This window comes from Helianthus annuus, chromosome 11 (genome assembly GCF_002127325.2).
Source record: "Helianthus annuus cultivar XRQ/B chromosome 11, HanXRQr2.0-SUNRISE, whole genome shotgun sequence".
Classification (NCBI taxonomy): Eukaryota; Viridiplantae; Streptophyta; class Magnoliopsida; order Asterales; family Asteraceae; genus Helianthus; species Helianthus annuus.
Window position 1 is genome coordinate 45,889,343 of NC_035443.2, and position 20,744 is coordinate 45,910,086.

General features: G+C 37.4%; 1 protein-coding gene across 3 annotated transcripts; it reads right to left on the reverse strand.

Annotated features, from left to right (window-relative positions):
- Nucleotides 1-3,988: 3,988 nt before the first annotated feature.
- On the reverse strand, nucleotides 3,989-20,013 carry LOC118483937. Of its 3 annotated transcripts, none has more exons than XM_035979751.1 (2): nucleotides 19,482-19,997; nucleotides 3,989-4,029 (listed from the first exon to the last, which is right to left on the reverse strand). In XM_035979751.1, the coding sequence occupies exons 1-2, from the start codon at nucleotides 19,869-19,871 to the stop codon at nucleotides 4,024-4,026; spliced, it is 396 nt and encodes a 131-aa protein (XP_035835644.1). In that variant the 5' UTR covers nucleotides 19,872-19,997; the 3' UTR covers nucleotides 3,989-4,023. The 3 variants fall into 3 exon arrangements, with proteins under 3 accessions (XP_035835644.1, XP_035835643.1, XP_035835642.1); XM_035979750.1 differs by lacking the exon at nucleotides 3,989-4,029 and adding an exon at nucleotides 12,381-12,421; XM_035979749.1 differs by lacking the exon at nucleotides 3,989-4,029 and adding an exon at nucleotides 17,518-18,211 and having other exon boundaries at nucleotides 19,482-20,013.
- Between the last annotated feature and the right edge of the window lie 731 nt (nucleotides 20,014-20,744).

Sequence of the window (20,744 nt, forward strand, 5' to 3'; positions counted from 1 at the left end):
ATGAAAAACCATTAAGTGAATTTACATTGAATGAAAAATTAAGATACACCGGTGAAAAGATGATGATTAGCCTTCTCCAACAAGCGGTAAAAGAAGATATTTTCGTTTTGCTTCAACATGAGGGAACTGCTAGATCAATTTGGTTAGCGTTGATTAAAAAGTTTAAGGGAAGTACTGATATGATAAAGAATAAACGCGCATTACCAAAAAAATCTTTTGACATGTTTGCAGCTTTTGAAGGTGAGACGACTAGGAAGATTATCGAGAGATATTGTCATCTTGTCCAGGAAATGAAAAGATTGGACATCAAGAAAGAAGATGAAGAATGGGTTGATAAGCTAGCTGATGCGTTACAACAGAATGAATGGGGAACATATCTGTTGATTTTAAAGCATAACCGACAATTTGAAGATATGAATTTGTGTAAGTTCATTCAGAAACATGAAGAACATGAGCTGGATGTTCAGAAAACTGCGATCATGAAGAATCCGGGTGCTCAACAAGATGTTAGTCTATACTATAGAGAAAGCAAAGTTGAGACTACTTCGAGTCCGAAGATTCAGACTGCTTTCAGTGCTGGTGGTAAATGCTAGCACTACAACTCAAAGTGGTGGATATTCTTCATCTTATTCAAGCTTTGAACCAAATTTTGTTCTCAACAACAAAGTTCAACAAATTTGCAATGCAATGTGACATTAAACATTCAAAATAGTCAAAATTTCTCTCCAGATATTGCAAAGCAACACATGGCATCTCTTGTTACTGTGTTAGAGTCGTATGAAAGCTTAGTTGCTAGAAGAATCAGAAATCCGATGCTTACTAAAGAGGATTATGATCAGATTGATTCTGAAGAACTTGAGTTGATGGACATCAAGTGGTGTTTAGCTAGTGTTTTGAGAAGAGCAGAAAAATTCAAACAAATAACCGGTAGAGATGATCTTCGTGATGCTGCTACATCTCAGCTAGGTTTTGACAAATCAAAAGTTACTTGTTTTCGTTGCCGAGAAAAAGGACATTTTAAACGAGAGTGTACAAACAGGGAAGCACCCGGATGACAAGATCTATTTGGAAACAACGATTATCATCGAAAAGCAATTTATCATCAGGTTGCTCAACAACCATATCAACAACAATCGTCAAAAATTGCACATGCTAGGAAGGATCTGATTGAAGAACCATCAAAGGGCAGAGCTTGTTATGGTCTGATAGACCAAGATGATGAGAGAATTTCAGAAGGCTTTAGTTGAGATGATTATGATCCTTCTAGACCTTCAAATCGAAAAACAGTTCCTAAAGCGTTTGTTGCTCGAATCTTTGAAGACTCAACCTCAGGAGAAGAATCAGTCAAATCTAAGAACCGTCCTAGAAGACAACCGATTTTTAAGTCTTCAGGAAGTGATGAAGACACTGATGATGAGGAAGAGTATATTAATAAAGCTAGAAAACAATTGGATACTTATAGTTTTAGTTTTTTTTTTTTTTTTGCAGATAAAATCGAGATTTTGAACGAGAAAAAGGCTGCTAGACTGAAGAGAGAATTGGAAGCAAGAAGGGTTATTGAAGAAGAAATTGAAGCAAGAAGGATTGCTGAAGAAAAGGCAAAAGTTGAAGAAAAACCGACACAGAAGGTCGAGGTTGAAGAGAATGTAATGGAGGTAGAAGTTGAGAAAGAACCAACTGTGATTGAAAGGGTGGTGGAGAAAATAGTTGAAAAAATTGTCGAAGTTGAAAAAATAGTTGAAGTTGAAAAAATTGTTGAAGTTGAAAAGATTGTAGAGGTTGAAAAACCTTGTACAAAGTGTTTAGTATCTTGAAAAGATTGTGCTGAGAAAGATACCAAGTTGGCTGAATTGGAAAAGCTCAAAGAGAACTTGCTGCACAATGTGAGAAGCATAAAGGAGTCACATGATCTCCTAAGCAGCAAAGTGAACGTGTACAAAGGAGCTTGTGATGAGGATGTTCAGATGAAAAATCTTCTGAAAGCAACAGTTCTTCAAAAGCAAAGAGCAATCAACGAATATATTGAGATGAATGCTGATCTGAAACAAGAATTGGCAGCAATGAAGATTGAAACCGAAAGAGTGAACAATTTACTGCGAAGTTATCAAAGTTCAAAGTATGTTATTGATCGAATCTATCCTACCGTGGCTGCTCATAACTTTGCAGAAGATGAAGAAAATCCTGGTAAGAAAACTGGTTTGAATTATAACAGAGTTCCAAATCCAATGTTGGATGGCTATACCCCCCAAGACTTTGAAAAAGTGGCTGAAGCACTCAATCCAAATCTGAAATCCGATTCTATCAATGGATTACAAGATGATATTGATGTTACCTTCACAGCGTCTGACACTGATCATGAGTCCGAGTTAATTAAGAAAGTGGTCGATCAGGTGTTGGATAAAGATGAAGAGTCAAAGTGATGCGCGTTAGGTGTAATATATTTTAGGTGTATATTTTAAGCCCTTTTTACGCTTTTTAGCCAAGTTTTAAATTTATAAACACGATATTCACTAATACTAAACACACATATGGGCAAGTGCACCCATCGTGGACGTAGTATAGTGTTGGTAAGATACCGAGGTCGTCCAAGGACACAAGAGCTTTTAGTACCGGTTTATCCTCAACGTCTAATCAAATCAAAAATGTTAGAAAAAGATTTTTAAACTAGAAAAATAAAACTAACTAAAATGCTGAAAATAAAATAAAAGTAAAAACAGATAGACAAGATGAATCACTTGGATCCGACTCGTGTGTAGTGTAACCTTTGATTATTTTCGCACTTTTGCCCTTGTTTAAGAGATTATCTTAGTTATTGTAGTAGGCCCCTCTTTTGAAGGCGACGTTAACCTCAACCCAGTAGTTTGAGTCAGCAAGGATACAATTCTAAAGGGTCGGATTATTGAAAGATAATTAATTAAGTTATTAATGCATAATGTGGTAGGCCCCTCTTTTGAAGGCGACGTTACCCTCGGCTAAGTAGTCTGAGTCAGCAAGGATACAGTCCTAAGTAGCCGGGTTAAAGTTTTAATAGTAGTTTAACTTATGAGGGGGTCAAAGAGTTTGGACCCCCGCCATCCAATACCGTTGGGTATTGAAGGAGGTCCTACTAAATTAGACCCAGGTCCTTTGCAGGATCTATACACTGAACAATGGCAGGACTCTTACCAAACCGTTCCCTTAACCCCTGATCAGGTAGCCAACATACCTCCATATAGACCGTGGAGGTATGAGTGGTGAAAATCTTTTATTTTATATAGACAGTAAAATAATGCCAAGACACCACGGACAAACGATAAGGAAGAATCACCTTCAACATAAGAAACTAGTAATTAAAGTCATTACTACAAAACCAATTAAAAAGTGCAAAAGATTAAAAATAAAAAGTATTAAACTAAACACTTGTCTTCACCAAGTGATGTAAGAGACTTAGGCAAACATGGTCTTTTATTATCAAGAACTCTTACGATCAATCTTGGATCCCGAGACGACTCACACACTCTATGATGGACAATGGATGATGGTGGTGGATGACGGTGTTGTGATGGTGGTGGGTGGTGGGTGAAGTGTGAGAGAGGTGGTGTGTCAAGGGATAAGTTGCAAGAGCTCCAAGCACTCCTATTTATAGGCTGAATAGAAGCTTGGGCACGGCCCCGTGTCCACTGGGCACGGCCCCGTGTCCATCCTCCTACGCCCCCGTGTCCACTGAGCACGACCCCGTGTGCAGAAGCATATCTGTACTATCAAGATTTGCCTGGATTCCACGACTCTTATAGTTGACCACGGCCCCGTGTCCGCTGAGCACGACCCTGTGGTGGGCGATGGAAGCTTCTACAACTTTGTCTTTTCTGCTGACACTTGGGCACGCCCCCGTGCTCACTGAGCACGGGGCGTGTTCAGTCTTCTGTCTTCTTGTTTTGCTTGGGAAGATGCTGTCGGGAGGTCGGGCATGCCATGTTTGCTCCTTTTCTTGTATTTATGTTAGATTTAGCTGCCTTTTTGCTTCTTTTGTCTATTTGAGCTCATTTAATCCTGAAAATACATAAGGAAGACAAAAGCACACTTTTTCCAACATTAGTACTAAAAAGGGTTAGTTTTATGCCACAATTGATGTAATTTATATGTTGCATTTTGTGCACATCACAAAGTCAGAGTCTAAATCTGAAAAGTCGAGTTCGTTAGACAAAAACTCGAGTTCACCGGTCAAACGGGTTTATAATAAAGATTTTCTATTTTCAAAAAATAATTTGAATGACGAAGCTTTCAAAGTAGCATATACTTTGAATGATATTGACAAATTATATTCTGATGAAGAATTTCCAATAAGAAGTGTTAAAACTGAAATGATTAACAAGGTTTTCAAATTAACAAAAATTAATATTTCTGAAATAAAAGATATAAATCTTAATGGAAAACCTAAAAAATACACTTCAAGAGTTCAACAAAGATTGAACAAGAAAAAAGGTTACAGTTCTGGTTCGGGTTATCGAAAGAAACCAAACAATAACAGTAATTTCAAAAAGAAAGGATTAGGTTTTATTCCACCAGAAAATCATAAAAATGAGAAAATTTTTAAACCAAAAACAAAATTTGTTTCAGGAACAAGTTCTGAAGAGGAGAAGGAGAAACCGTGTAGGTCCCCTTGAGTCTATGGATCTTTCACAGAATCGTCTATCTAACCTAGAGTGCGGAATCCTCTAGATCAGATTGCAACAGAAAACGTGTAGGAAACAGAATTCACTTTCAACCGGGTTTCTATTGATTATCAAACTTGCGTATTACAATCAACCAAACCCTAATTCGTCTAAGACTATGTCTCTCACGAAATTCCTCTCTCACACAACTGTTTTAGCTGATTAACCTAAACCCTAATGTCTAACCTTGTTTATATAACACAAGGTTCACAACTGGGCTAGGTTAAAGACTCCTGGGCTGCGAATTGGACAGGCCCAATTCGCCCCCATCACCCAATTCCTTGGGTTTAGTTAGCCCAAACATAACAACTAACTATTACAAAGCTAAACCCGCTAACTGTTTATCGTTTAACTAATTACAAGATATCCAAAGACCAAATCTAAGCTGTTGTCACAAACATGCACCAACAAACTCCCCCTTGACAATAGCTTCATAAAAACTTTGTCTTGAGTCAAAACTTTGTCTTCGGTCTTCTTGCAATCTTCAAGTAGTCTTGCACTGTCTTTGGTCTTTGGATAGCTTCAGCTTCAACAGCTTCTGTCAGCAACAGACTGTCAGCAACAGACTCCCCCTAAGCTGATGCATCCAATCACCAAATCTTCAAGACGTTAGCGTTTGAGTAAACTCCAGTTCAGCATTTGCAAAGCAATCTTCAACTCTTCAACATTGTCTGCAATGTAGAAAGGAGGTTCTACCATGCAGCCAATCATAACTCTCATCTTCACACTTCACAGCAACTTCTCTGCAACAAACGGCTTCAATCTGTATACTATAAAACAAACATCTCGAGAAACCATAAGAATTTTTCAACATAAGTTAAATAAATTATTATTTTTCAAGAGATTAGTTAAACTGTGTAACAGATTAAGCTTTTTCAAAATCATCAACACGCAAAACATTTTGCTCAACACACAAGAACCTGCCTGATTGAAAATTTTGAGCTCACTTACTAACACCATCTCCCCCTATCAGTAACAATTCCTCCAAGAATAACAGTTTTCCGTACGTTAAGAATTTCAAACAGAAAAAGACACTATTTTTGGATTTTTATATTTTTCTGAAAGCAAGTAAATACAAAAGCAATAAACACTCTATTTTTGTGAGAATCACTGGTAAGAAGATCATATCAGCACAATCAAACTGTTTCACACAAAGCAGTTCAAGACGATTACCAGTATGTTTGTCCTCTTAAACAAAATGCATGAACATTTCAAGTACCATTACCATATGATACGTTAAAGTAATTTTATTTTCTGAATTACGAGCGTGTCCCACTTCAGGATATACCCCCACGATCAAGGTATGCACAAAGATTCATCGTAGTAGGTGAGTATACTGAATTCATCCTTTAAGATATCCTGACTGTGTCTAGTTCAGCATATAAACTGTTTTATCATGTTTTGATTTCGTAACCATGAACACCCAAATAAATATTAATCAAATCCTGGAAATATAAATAGCACACTCTATCATGCAAGTATCTTCCCTACCACATATTTCACAAGTCCAATCCAGAGTTCTGAAATCTTAACTGGGAAGAGGTTGAGAAGAGAACAGAATAGATCTTTAGGAGAGATGGTATAATATACAGATCAAATGAGATTTTCTCAGTTTGATATAGGTTTATTGGGTTTCTTTTGGGCACTTGAGGGCCTCTTTCGGGTGTATTAGATCTATAGCGCGACAACGTACAGCTAGGTCAGCATGTATCTGGATGCAGCAGAAGCTGTCGTTGCCTAGCACCTCCAGGTCAGCATATATCTGGATGCAGCAGAGGAGGTACACGACTTTTTTCAGAGAAGATTTCAGAATCAGATCAAAATTGTGTGTATCGGGAAATATACAGACATTCAAATAGAAATGAGCTAATTCCAAGTGACTATCTTTCCTGGGGTCATGTACAATTTTTTTGTTCTAACAGACAGACAGCCAAGATATCCCTAGTTGAAACAACAGTATAAAGACCCAAAACTTCAGATTTTGGCAATCTATCAACGCAAGAATTAAGGTCATTAAACCATACACCACTAATGTGTTCCCCACTCATATTTAGTTCATTTAAGTTTATATCACATTAGTAAGTTGATTATTTCATGCTTTTTGCCTACTGGTACATCATATAATGAAGCTGCTATCACACTTAAGCAATTCATGTTCAATTTCAGTGTGACAGTCTAACTTGCTGATGTACTATCATTTCTTCTTTTTCACACAGTGAAATCTCATTTTTGATTTTCTATTTTTTTATGTTTTTTATTTTTCATTTTTTTTTATGTTTTTGATTTTTCAAATTTTTTTTTTAAGAAAAACAGTAAACTATTTACAAAAATTCTTATGAAAAACCAGTTATTCAGGATTCCTCATCCCGTTGAGTTCGACTAAATGTTCAAAGCGAGCCCTGTTAAATGCTTTAGTATAAAGATCTGCCAGGTTATCTTCTGTGTCGACTCAGCACTTTGAACTTCAAATTAAATCATTTAAAAAAATTATATCAACAATCTCACACCCCCCTTCATGTGCCTGAAGCAGCCACTATCAACATAAGTTGATAATCCTCCTTAGCAGCTCCTGCACACACTAACTTAAAAATTAGTTAGATTTGGGGGACCCAAGCCTTAATGGTCTTGGGTCGTCCAAATTCACCAACAACTGGAACATCCATCCAATATCCATTACTCCTAACTGGAGTCTTGGATCTTAGACCTGTTGGAAATTTATTTTGACTTCCACTAGGTCTTTGGTCCTGAGGGTTCCTATGTGTGTTTGGACTATTTGACCTTTGAAAATTTGGATTTTGATTCCAAGAAGCATTATAGTTATAATTTCTAAAGCCATTGTTATAAAAATTTCGACTACCATTATTTTGGTATCGATTTTGATATTGACCTTGACTTCTGAAATTATTTGTATTTTGATTGTTCATTCTTGGTGAACTGCTTCTAGGTCTCTCAAATCTGCCTGGTGGAGATCTAGGCTGAAATCTAGGTTGATTTCTTTGAAAACGAGGAACTTGTGGAGTTCCTTTTTCAGCCTTATCCTCACCAACAGCAACTGGCTCTGGTTGCTTAGGAGCAGATTTCTTTGGAGAATTTGAACCTTTCTCCTCACTATCATCACTCTTCTCTGGTGACTTCTCTCTTTTCCTCTCATTCACCTGTGCTTCATTATTTTTGTTAGGACAGCAGCTAGCTACATGTCCCTTTACGTGACACCTGAAGCACGATCTCCTTTTCAAAGACTTCTGAGCTGGAGTCTCTGAGGTAGATCCCTTGTCGGATGGTGATGATGCCTTTGAAGAATTTTGTTCAGTTTGCTTAATTTCAGATTTTTCTTTGTTTTTATTTTTAGCAAACTCTACATTTGATTCTTTTTCAATAACAGAAGTTTCATTCTTCATATCACTACCTTGAACAAAATTAATCTTTTTAACAAAAGTTTGATTTTTGCTCTTAGGAGGTGAATTTTTCTTTTTCAAAGATTCCCTGTTATTGTTCTTCCTAGCATCACCACTCTCAGACCCTTCACCTTGACTTGATGTAGATGCGAAACTACTTGGTGCAGTTGACATACAGGCTGCTAGCTCATCTTCATCAGGGAGGAAAGAATATTCATGACTAAGAGGAGGTGGGACTTCATTATATCCCACACTAGTCTTGTCATTACTCTTCTTTAACCCACCCATCATGTGTTTCATAACAAAAGACGAATCTCTGAATTGACTTAATTTCTGTTCAAGTTCAATGATTTTGAGTTGTGCATCTGACAACTCTTTGCATTTTTCAGAATTCTCTTTTGTTTTCTCAGCCATCATTTCGTGAGCTAAGTCTATCACTTGAAGTTTTTCGTTTAATTTGCATGTTAAGGCTTCGATTTCACTTTCATAACCTTTTATCTTCTTCAAGTATAGAGATTCATTTCTTTTAGCAAAAAAGTTTGACTCTTTTATGCTAGAAATCTCACTCACCAGACTTTGATTTTGAGTTGACAACCTGTCAACCTCACCCTGTAGTTCACGACACCTCAAACACACAGAATTAGAATGTACCTCTTTCTCATGAACTTCTGTAGTTTCATCAGCATCAACCTTTTCAGCTTCACTCTCTTTCCCTACTTCAGCATCCACTTTTGCTTCAGCATTCTCCACTTGAGATTCAGCATCACTCACACTAGTTTCAGCCTCATCAACTGGCACTATCTCTGCCATGAAGGCCTGAGTGGCGCATTCATTTCCCTGATATCGCTTTTGTAATGCATCCCACATATCCTTTGAATTTGTGTACTTTGTGAAGGTATGCTTGATGTTATCAGGTAAGGATGACTTTATTGCAGCTAAAGCTCTCTTTTCAGCTTCATACACTTTCTTATCAGCCTCATTCATGTTCACGTAGTCTGTTCTACGTCGTCTGCCCTCAAAATCATGTACTGGGTTTATGTATCCATCTTCAATACATATCCACATTCGTGCATCATGAGATTTAATGAAGGATTTGAAGTTGTCCTTCCATGTAAGATAATTCTTCACCTTCATCATCTTTGGAGCATTCAAGTTGGTCATGTTCGACATTTTAAACGTTGCAGACTGAGAAAACCGTACAAAATATTTCCGAAAACAGTGGTTACCAAATTACACCTTTAGAATCGTCTCGAAAAGACGAGTCCAATGATATATAATGTCAAAAACCGATTTCGGGATTTTCCAGAGTTTTTTTTTTTTTTTTTTTTTTTTGTCCTAAAAATCACACGAATCTAACGGCGCAAACGGTTCTGTCAAACGAGGTGCAGATCAATTTCTATTTGCAAAACACTGAAAAAATTTCGACGCTTGCCAACTGAAATTCCACCACTTAATTCCTCTATTAATTTCGCTGGTTTTCACTTAATTTCGCTGGTATTGAGTTAAATTCGCTAGTCAGTTTAAGTTTGCTGGTTATTTCGCTGAAACGGCTAATTTCGCTGGTTCACTTTCAATGGTCAAAATCACTGCTTAATTTCGCTGAAACCGTGGTAATTTCGCTGTGGAAACTAACACGATTACCAAAGTCGCCTTTGGATTTAAATATGCTGGATCAGTTAAATTCGCTGGTAAATATGCTGGATCAGTTAAATTCGCTGGTCAGTCAGCAAATTTAATCAAATTCGCCAACTCAGTATGGAAATCCAATCTTTCCGAAATTTTGAAGATCTTATCTCCTCTCCAACACAAATCTGCAAAATCAAAACAGCAAAATATAAGTGATTTCTTGAAAATCAAACAAGAAACAGAACGAAGAACGCGAAGAACACGAAGAACAATCTTCGAATCTTCAAGCTTTTTCAGCCAAAATCCATCACACAGTCAATCAGAAACTATCCTGAAAACCTGCAAATCAGCAAACAAACAAACCAAAAGATCAAAATAGCAAAAATTTTCGAAAATTTTATCAAACACACAAGAATTTCGAAAATTTTTAAAAACCCTAATTTTTCAGGTTTAACAAAAATTTCGAAATCACTCCCTGTTTCTGCAGCAAATAATTCTGAACCGAGCAACCAAGAGCCTAACGCTCTGATACCAATTGTAGGTCCCCTTGAGTCTATGGATCTTTCACAGAATCGTCTATCTAACCTAGAGTGCGGAATCCTCTAGATCAGATTGCAATAGAAAACGTGTAGGAAACAGAATTCACTTTCAACCGGGTTTCTATTGATTATCAAACTTGCGTATTACAATCAACCAAACCCTAATTCGTCTAAGACTATGTCTCTCACGAAATTCCTCTCTCACACAACTGTTTTAGCTGATTAACCTAAACCCTAATGTCTAACCTTGTTTATATAACACAAGGTTCACAACTGGGCTAGGTTAAAGACTCCTGGGCTGCGAATTGGATAGGCCCAATTCGCCCCCATCACCCAATTCCTTGGGTTTAGTTAGCCCAAACATAACAACTAACTATTACAAAGCTAAACCCGCTAAGTGTTTATCGTTTAACTAATTACAAGATATCCAAAGACCAAATCTAAGCTGTTGTCACAAACATGCACCAACAAACCGTTCTGGAGACAGTCAAACAAGGAGTTTCTCGCTGAAAAGCAAAAGAATGTGTTGAAGGAATCTGAACAGAGAGTTGAAAGAAGAACCTGTTTCAAATGTCAAGAGGTTGGACACATTGCTTGGAATTGCCCAAAGTCCACCAACACAAAACAGGGAGTTTCTTATAACTCTAAAATGAAAGAGAAATGTGTTGACAATGAGGAACAACAAACAGAAAAAATTAAAGAGTTCAAAAATTCGACTTTCGAAGTTGGTGAAAGTTAGAAACATTTTTACAAAAGAAGAGCAAATTTAAACAAACAAAAATGGGTTGTCAAAAATTCAGACGTTAGTTCTGGCGATGAATCTGACTCGTCAAAGTCAGAGGAGCCATCTGTTGTGCAAAAAGGTGAAAATTTTGTTCCAACAATGGATGATGAAAATTTTCCACCATTGTCAAACGGAAATTTGAAGTCAAAAGATGGTAAGAGTGAGATTTCAGATCAATTCTTTGCTGATGAGAAAGAGTTTGATGCTGAGAAAGCTTTTAATGGAAAAGTGTTACATATTTTTGGAAAGATGACAGATGGAAAAGTGAAGGGATTAAAAGAGTTTTATGAATCGAAAATTGTTAAACCGAATGAGGATGGTTCACCCGTGATTCCTCAGGCATGGGTGAGATTTTTTAAGAAGTAAAATCCGGACTTGCCGGAGCTCCCAAGTTGGTAATCGTGGAGCATGAATCGACATCATTCTTGAAAAATGTTTTTGTGAAAAAGTCTACAAGTGTTAGATCTTACAAGTGGTAATATGAAAACAAAGTGATGAATGAGACCCCATGTTTGTGAAATGATAAACAAAACTAATTTTCCGGAAAAACCATTTTGATTAAAACAAACTTAAGTGTTTTGAAATCATAATGGGAAAAGAGTTTGTTGTCAGAGGGAGTTCTGATTGTTTAAGCCAAAAGAATGGAGAATTGAAGCAATTCACATCAGTTTGTCACGTTATTTGTACAGTTTATTGCATTCATTTTCAAATTTTCCCAGAAAATCAAAAATTGAAACATATTTTTGATTTTAGGGGAGTAAAAAATTTAAAAATTTTGAAAATTTGAAAAATCCAAAAACATGATAAAACCAGAAAAACGCCAAAAACATCAAAAAATCCAAAACGATTTTTGTTGTGAAAAAGAGGAAATGATAGTACATCAGTAGACAATCACAGCACGCTAAAGAATTGGAAAGTTAAAATGTGATAAACGGTCTCACTGACGATATGCCAGTAGGTTTTTACACATTCAGTAGATTGTTTTCGAGATATAAACCTAAATATCAAATACTTACTTATTTCGTGGGGAACATCTCTCGGATATATAGGTAACCCCTGAAATCTTGTTTGAAGGGCTTTCTATTTCTGACATACTAGGTCTTTGTGCGTGATGATATCTGGGGTATTATACCGGGACTTCTGATTTTGCGGAAGCAATAGCCAAATCCTCGTATAATACTCTGCACTGCTTTAATCATAAAGCCCACCCTCAGTATAAAATGATGAAACATTGAAAAATGCTAATCATGTGCTGTTGAAGAAAAGATCCCCAAACGGGACATACCTTAAAGTCGAGCCATCATCTCTTTGTCTGAACGGAAATTCTAACCTGAGCTCTCATGGTCTCGCATTACCCATTTACAGATATCATTAGTGTACATTCACCTGTAAGACTGAATATAGGAGTCTGGATACGGGAGTATATTCTGAGGTGGCACACGCGAATAAGTTTAAGTCAATTAAAACACTAATCTCGTATCTCGAAACAATTGAACTTTGTGTGAAAATTTAAGTGGATCAATATACTGACAATCTAAGTGATTCGTTTAGAACTTAAAGTGTTTAAAGTTCAACGGTGTTAGTGATTTGTCTCATAAACTGATATGATCCTCTTACACAAACTCACAAAAATATTGTCTGTAAATATTTCTTTACAGATTTTCATTAATGAAAAATTACAAAAAGATTTTAGGAATGTTTTAGCATAAATTTTGAAAAATCAAAAAGATTTTATTTTATCTTGTTTTCGACAACTGAGGTTAAAAAGCTGATTTTCAAAATTCCAAGTGCTAAACATGATGAACAACAACTGGTTGGGTGATTGTTTTGAAAAAAGAAAAATGAAAAATGATCAATGTTTGTATTGATTTGTTGTATCAATAATCCTACAAGTGGTTAATCAAGGTCACTAATTTGAACTTGATATAACTATTGTTGATGATTGGATGATATCTTCAAGAGGATTCTAAATTTGTTAAATCTTAACATCTGAGAAATTTACTGTTGGGTAGAGTTTGTGCAGGAAAGAAGTTGTTAAAGAGCTAGGTTTGATTTCTAAGGATATGCAGATTAGAGCCAAGTTTCTGATCCTGTTGCTACGGAGAGCCAGGAGACATTTCTGAATCTGTGAAAGCTGCAAAGAAAGATCCCCGTGTCTAAGCCTGAGCAGAGTTTGAGCCAGGATACGATCTTAGGACGAAAGCTAGGTCAGATTACGATCCCGAAACAACTTAGGTGGGAGTCTGTTAGCAAAGGGGAGTCTGAAGAGTGAAAGATAAAGATTGAAGGATGCCTACAGTGAAAGACATTTTGGAGAGAGCGAGAGGACTGATCAAGACTGAAGATTCGTCATACTGAAGACTCGTACAGAAGACTCGTCAACATCCAAGGGGGAGTTTGTTGGTGCATATGTCTGTCGACTTCGTCTTGTATCGAGTCTTGTATCTAGATAGGATAGAACAGAGCTCGGTAGTCAAGAAAATAGGTTTTTAGAGCAAACAGTTCAGTTCACACGAACTGGCAGAGCCAGTTCGTACGAAGTGACCACTTCGCACGAAGTGGGTTGTGCTGGTTCGTGAGGACTGGATCTCCTATAAATAGTTGAGTTGTGATTTCATTTGGAACAGTTATGATTCCGGAGCGGAGGTGCTGCCAAAGTGTCGAGTGAACTGTAAAAGCTTTCAAATCAATATATACGACAATTAAAGTGAATCTAAGTGTTAGACAAGCTGTAATCAAGTCCGAATCATTGAATTCCGCCTTCGGTTTGGATTAGAACTCTTCTGATAGACTCACTAGATCGATTCAACGATCCTACAGTACAACAAAGAGACGAACTTGACTCCCGGATAAATGTGATATATTATCACTTATTTTGTGGGACATGTGATTGTTGATCACTTATTGAGGTCGTATGCAGTATGTACACGTATGTATGGTATCATGGAAGATCTAGACTTCGTCTCCGATATATTTCGGCAAAGGAAACAACTATGATACCCAGATGATAAACAGCATAAAGACCACATATCTCAGAACCTCAGCAATCTCTCAAACGAAATTTGGTACCAAGACCATATCAGTCGATTTAAGTTTATATCACCCTGCACACTTTAAAATGATTGTGAGCCTACCGATACGTCTTATATAGAGCTGCTTATCGTTTTTCATTTTAGGTTTAAAGAGGTTTGGACAGACCACTGATGTACTATCATTTTCTCTTTTGCTCGCGAGGAAACTCATTTTTGTTTTTCTATTGTTTTTGTTTTTTTGAAATTTTTCGATGTTTTTGGATTTTTTTAAAATTCTTCATTGTTTTTGTATTTTTTGAATTTACTCCCCCTAAAATTCAAAAAGTACGAGAAATTAAGAAAACACAAACAAATATTTACAAAAATGATTTTTAGATGTTGGTTTTACTCTTGGTTGACCTTAATGTCGTTTACCATTAATAAAAAGTCAAATCAGGATTTGTCAAGTGCTTTGGTAAAAAGGTCGGCACGTTGGTCATCGGTGTGGACCTTAACAACATCGATAAGCCTTTTATCAAAGCAATCACGTATGAAGTGATATTTGATTTCGATGTGTTCGGTTTTTGAGTGCTGCACTGGATTTCTAGTAATACGTAAAGCAGCTTAAATATCGACAAGTATAAGAGAGATTAGAAATTCAAAACCGTAATCCTGCAACTTCTTTGTGCATTGGCAGGAATCTGAGAGCTCTCCCAAACTGGATATCCACCCGGTGTGGACTTCAAAGTCGATTTGGCAGCTACTTCAATTAATCTGAGAAATCTCTTCATAGCATCAAGATCGGTAACCTCCGGGTCCGGCTGGTCTTCCACATTGCACCAGCGAAGGTCTTTGTCTTTCTCTTTTAGAAGTAGTGTGCGATTGTTCAATCCACTCCAAGGCATCCGCACACCCGGTTGGTGTCACACCCCCAAAATCCAACTGCGGAGTATCACCGCTTGGGAGCGTGACTGACCAGGATCTTAACCACCAATCATATTGAACGTGTAATATAGTTAAGTATAGCGGAAGCATTTAAGTAAACCCAAACATAAATATTAATGTATGAAGCATCATAAGTGTTCAAATAGCATTCATGATCCTTTGCCCACAACGACCTGCTCCTCCCTGTGCAAGCTCCAATATGTACCTAAGGTCCTGCAAGGCATGCAGCAGAGAGTCAACAACTAGTTGAGCGAGTTCACAGAAAGTAAGTTCAGTAATAGAAATGGTATAGCAAGCATTGCGTTCGTTCATCTAATCACGTATCGTATTAGTTCGTTCGTTGTTCATGTATAGTATTGGCTTCCATCGCGGGCCCTTTCGGCATGTATGCGAAGATTTGGGTTAATACTCCCAAATATCCTAGACTATGTATATTTGTATCGCTGGCCACCCTGGCATGTGTGCGAAGTTCTAATATGTTTAGTTCGCAGCCTTCCCGAGGCATGTGTGCGAAGATCAGTCATAATTATCGCAGCCAACCCTTGGCGTGTGTGCGAAGATCTGTTCAAGTAGGTATACTAGTCTAGCCGTATCTTATCATTCACCATCCTCACCCTGAGGACTCATATCATTAAGTTCCATTAACTAAGTATGTACGTATAATTCATTCAATCCCATTCCCACCCTGGGAACCCCATGCTTTGGCTGTGTGAACTCACCTTGGGTTGCTCGGCAGATACACAAATAGGGTTCTTGAACTAAAGTGGTCAACCTCGTCCTAACAGGGTTACCATACAAGTCAGGTTTTGACTCAAGTAATGCACGTATGAATCACATAAATAACCACGTTACTAACATGTATTGATCATGGCAAACCACATAGCAATCAGACATAACAGTCAATTAGTATAATGAAATCCTACGTTGTGCGATTGAATGATTTGGCCCAATAACATAAACAAACCCAATAATAATTCTCGGCCCAAACCGATAGCACATAAGGGCCTTGTGCGGTCCAGCTCGGCTTGTGCGATCCGATTAGTCCAGCCCAACAATAATATAACAATCCATTAACATATCAGCCCAACACATTAAACAAATGACGGTCTTGTGCGATTCAACATAACTTGTGCGGCCTGAGGTCACATTGTGCGATTCAGTGACCTTGTGCGAGTGAACTTGGTTGTGCGACTAGCCTTTGGGCTTGTCCGGCCCAAACGGCATAGCAGCTCAACTTGTGCGAATGGACAATTGGACTGCCCGGCCCAACAGGTAGGCCCAGATTAACTTGTGCGACCAGGTCAGTCTTGTACAACCGAGAGCTTGTGTGCTTCTTTTGTGCGATTGGACTTCTTGTTCAACCAAGAAGTCTTGTGCGATTGATTAACCAATTTCCATGATTTAAGCAAATCAGTTACACTCATTCAAAGTTTCCATACTTATCATATCCATTAACACAATTTCCAACAAATTAGTTAACACAAAATCGATCAAACATGGCATTTTAACATCCACATCGTATGAACCTGAATCTAAACATATGAACAATAATATAGCGATTTACAAGAGCATATATCATAACGTTCAATCCGAACCATCTAGCACATCGACTGATTTATCAAACACCATCGATTACCATACATCTTATTATAACCGATTACATGAACCCTAACCGGATTAGCCCTAGTTTATCATCATGCAATTCTAAAACATGTGAGCCGATTTATGAACATTAACAACACTCAAACATCACCATCTCGCATACTCGGCATAGCAATAACAAATCAGTTTATCTTAATAACATATCTCATCCGATTACACTCATACGGTAAACAAACGATTAGCAAGAACACAAACAATACCACACGAATCATACAGGAACATAATCAAACATACTAACCGATTAGAGAAGAAGCAGAGGTGATCCGAGTAGGGAAAGGTCTTGCCGTCGGTTCCGAGCAAACGAGAGAGATAGAGAGGAAATCGCCTAGGGTTTTGTGTGTTCTTGTGTTTTATGACAAATGAGAATCCTCTATCCCCAACTATGGGGTTTACACGATTAAGAGTAGTGGGTCGTAACCCATACCGGCCTGCCTATGAGTCCCGAATACAAGCAAAACGGCCCAAAGGCTTGTGCGAGTGTGAATGTTGTGTGGTTCGGGTTGCCTAGTGTTGTGCGGTTCAATACATACATACAATCATGCAATCCACGTTACACATAATGCACATAAACAAAACATTCATTAACTCAAAGTATCATATAGGCACATAACGTTACGAGATAAATCTAAAGTTCGAGTTGTCACAGTTGGTTTGATCAACAAACACATTTTCTTCAATCACACCGTGGAGAAAAGTACACTACACGTTCATCTTGCAGACTTTGAACTTCTCATGGAATAAAAAGTCACGAATCTTCGATAAACTTCAGTCGTGTTACAGGCACGTACATTTTGTTGGAATCTATCATGTTGACCCGATCAAAACCTTCAACAATCAAATCTTGGCACATTTTTCAACTTGTTGAATTTTCAACTTCATTCAACCACATTCTTTCACCATCATTCCTTCATCGGAATTTTTATCTTCTTTTCTTTTTCCTTTCTCCATCAATGGCAACAATATTCTCCTAGATGTAACAATATTTCGGAGCGTTATGTCGTCGATCTTGTGCATGGACGCTCCACTATCAACAATCCTAAGACTATCAATAGTTCCTCCTGGAACATCCTGCACACTCATTCAGAGATTAGTTGGAGAGGGGGACCCAAGCCTTCACAGACTTGGGTCTTCCGTCATCATCGAGAATTGTGACATCCATTTCCTAATGATTCGGAATTGATGTACTCCCCCTGAAACAATTTCCGATTTTGGTTTCCAAATCAGTTTTTGTTTTTCATGTTTAACATCTGATTTAACAGACTGCGTTGGACAACCTCTGGTTTTAAAACCTTTTCAATTTCTTTTCTTTGTTTCCCTTTCTATTTCATTTCCCGTTGTTTAACAAGACGAGGGTCCTGTTTTGATGAAACAGATCTTTTATGGTTACTGTTACCACGAGGGGCATCAACCTTTGCCTTTCCTTTCGTGAGATATGGACAGTTTCTGACAATGTGCCCATACTCACCGCATTCAAAACATGATCTCCACTCAACAAACCTTGGAGTATCATAACCGGAACAACTTGATGATGAACTTCATGATCTTGAGGTACTTGGTCCTACATCACAACCGTTTGTGTGTTGTGTGTAATTATTTTGACTGTTTCTTTTCAAAATTTTAACTTGTTTAACAAAATCCGTGTTGGATTTGTTTTCGAAAGTTTCAATTTTATCAGTCCCTCGGGATTTCACGAAGTTTACCTTCCGAACCTTGTTCTTGTTTTGGCTCTGTTTGCCTTTTCCATTTCCTTGTTGAGCGTGACTTTGCTTTCGTTGATTGTTTTGTGGTTGCAATTTTTGATTCCCATATTTCTTTCTAACTTCGGATTTTGGGATAGGAGCACACTGAGTTACCACAACTCATGGGCTCGACTTTCCCAAGAACTTACTAGTAGAATCTTCAAAAACTTTATCAATCAAGGATTGATTGACATTCTTGATTTGGAAATCCTTGACTGAATATATTTTATCAGATCCAATCAACGTGTAAAGCAAATTCACGCTTTCACAACTTTCAGACTCTTACGCAGACGTGGACTCAACCAGAACAGTCTTAGCAGGTTTTGCGGGAGGATCACATAGAATATGATTCTCAAGAGGTTTGTCCTCTTCTTTGATTACCGCATCAGACTGTGCTGAGTCAGTATCATCGGATTCATCATCTGAAGAATCAGCATCCTCAATAATGACTGGAGGATCCTGATTCTGTTCAGCAGTTGACACATCTGTATCTGCTGACACATCTGAATCTGATGATACTTCTGTTTTGTATCCAAGTCCGGTTGCAAATTCTTCAATGTATAAAGGAACAGATTGCTCATAATAAGTTCTATTCTCCCCATCAGGCATTGCATCGTAATTTTGTCTAACAGGTGGTGGACATTTCTTGTATCCAATGCACATGACATCCTTTTTCTCTTTATGTATGTCAATGATGTGATCCAGCACATACCTAGAGTTTGAATAACTGTCTAGCTTAAGCCGGATCGCCTCACTTTCACACTTTACACAGGCTAACTCTTTTTGCATGATCTTGAGACGATTGATATAACAGTTTATGTCAGTTTGTTTTCTTCAAACCATTTTTGTTAGCTCGGTTTTATCTTTTCTTAAATTTTCAATCACCGTTTTAAACTCTTTTTCATGGTTTTCATAAAACATGTTGGCCTCATTGCATTTCGAAAGATCCACGATCAAACCTTAATTGTGGATAAATGTCACGTCATACTTGCTTTGCAAATCGTCATATTTGCTTTGCAACTCCGACAATTTATCACCTAAACTAACACATTTATTACACCTATCAGAACTTGGTTTATCGACACATACCTGACTGGATTCGCTCTCAGATAGTGACTCATTTGCCTCAGAATCAACAACCTCCCTTGTTGATTCATATTCTGATCCATCCTCGCTTGAACTTGAACTTGTAACATCTTCAACTGAACTACTGCCATGTTCAGAACTGTCATCATTTCCCGAGGACTCACCATCGCTGACATTCTTAACAATTTCAGCATAAAACGCCGTTCTTGTTTGACCATTGTTCTCCAACTGAACTGTCGGATCACAATCGACATTAGATTTATCCCAAAGCTTGATTTTTGAAGATGGTACTGAACCCTTTTGCTTATAAGAAATTTTCGCAATTAAACTCACTAGGGATGGAGTTGATGAGGATGGGGTGTGGGAGACTGAGCCCATGAAGGAACTGAACATGAACCTTTACTCGTATACATATCAGCATTAGGATCCGGTATCCAACGACCATACATATCTGTTGTCATTTTCGGTGTACTTTGATGAGAAGGATCATTTGATGATTGAGATCCTAAAATGCTTAACCCCTAAAAGTGTGTACTCATGATGGATTGAAAACAAGCAACTTAAAAGGCAACTGTGAACCAACTGTGAAAGAAACGAGACCACAAAAAATGGTGTGAAAATTAATATCCACTAAAAATTAATGGATATGAATGTTGAATGTTGGCCCACTTAGAATCAATATCCACTAAAAATTACTAATATCCACTAATTATCAATGTTGGCCCACTTGAAAGGAAGTTAAATCCAAATGGTTAGGATTCTTTGTGAACAAAAAGCCCAGTTGAGAATAGAATAAACCCAGGTTTTTCGTTGACCAAATTGTTAGGCAACTTTATGAGATATTTTTTTAATAAACCAAATCTTATCCTTATCCCTTCTTCTGACACACAGAAGGTGGGTAAAACAACTTTCATTCACACCATACTTTTCATCATATTTTCAAACCACGATCATTCTTACCAACTATCACAGTAACCTTTTTTTTTTTAAATCAAGAATTTTCAAACAAGCAATCCCTTTTAAAAATCAAAAAACCCAGAAACATCAAGAATACAATGAAGATATGAAGAACAAGATGAGTTTTCTGGTGAATAATATGAGTTTTCCGGCCAATGGAAAAATTTCCAAACAATGATTTTGCATTAAAGTTCAAAGAAAAACCTTTTCTTATCATGTAAAAATGAAAACTAACAAGGTTTTTGTGAGAACTAACAACAAAATACCAAGATTTTCGAAGTTATAAACTGATTTTTCCAGAAATTATGA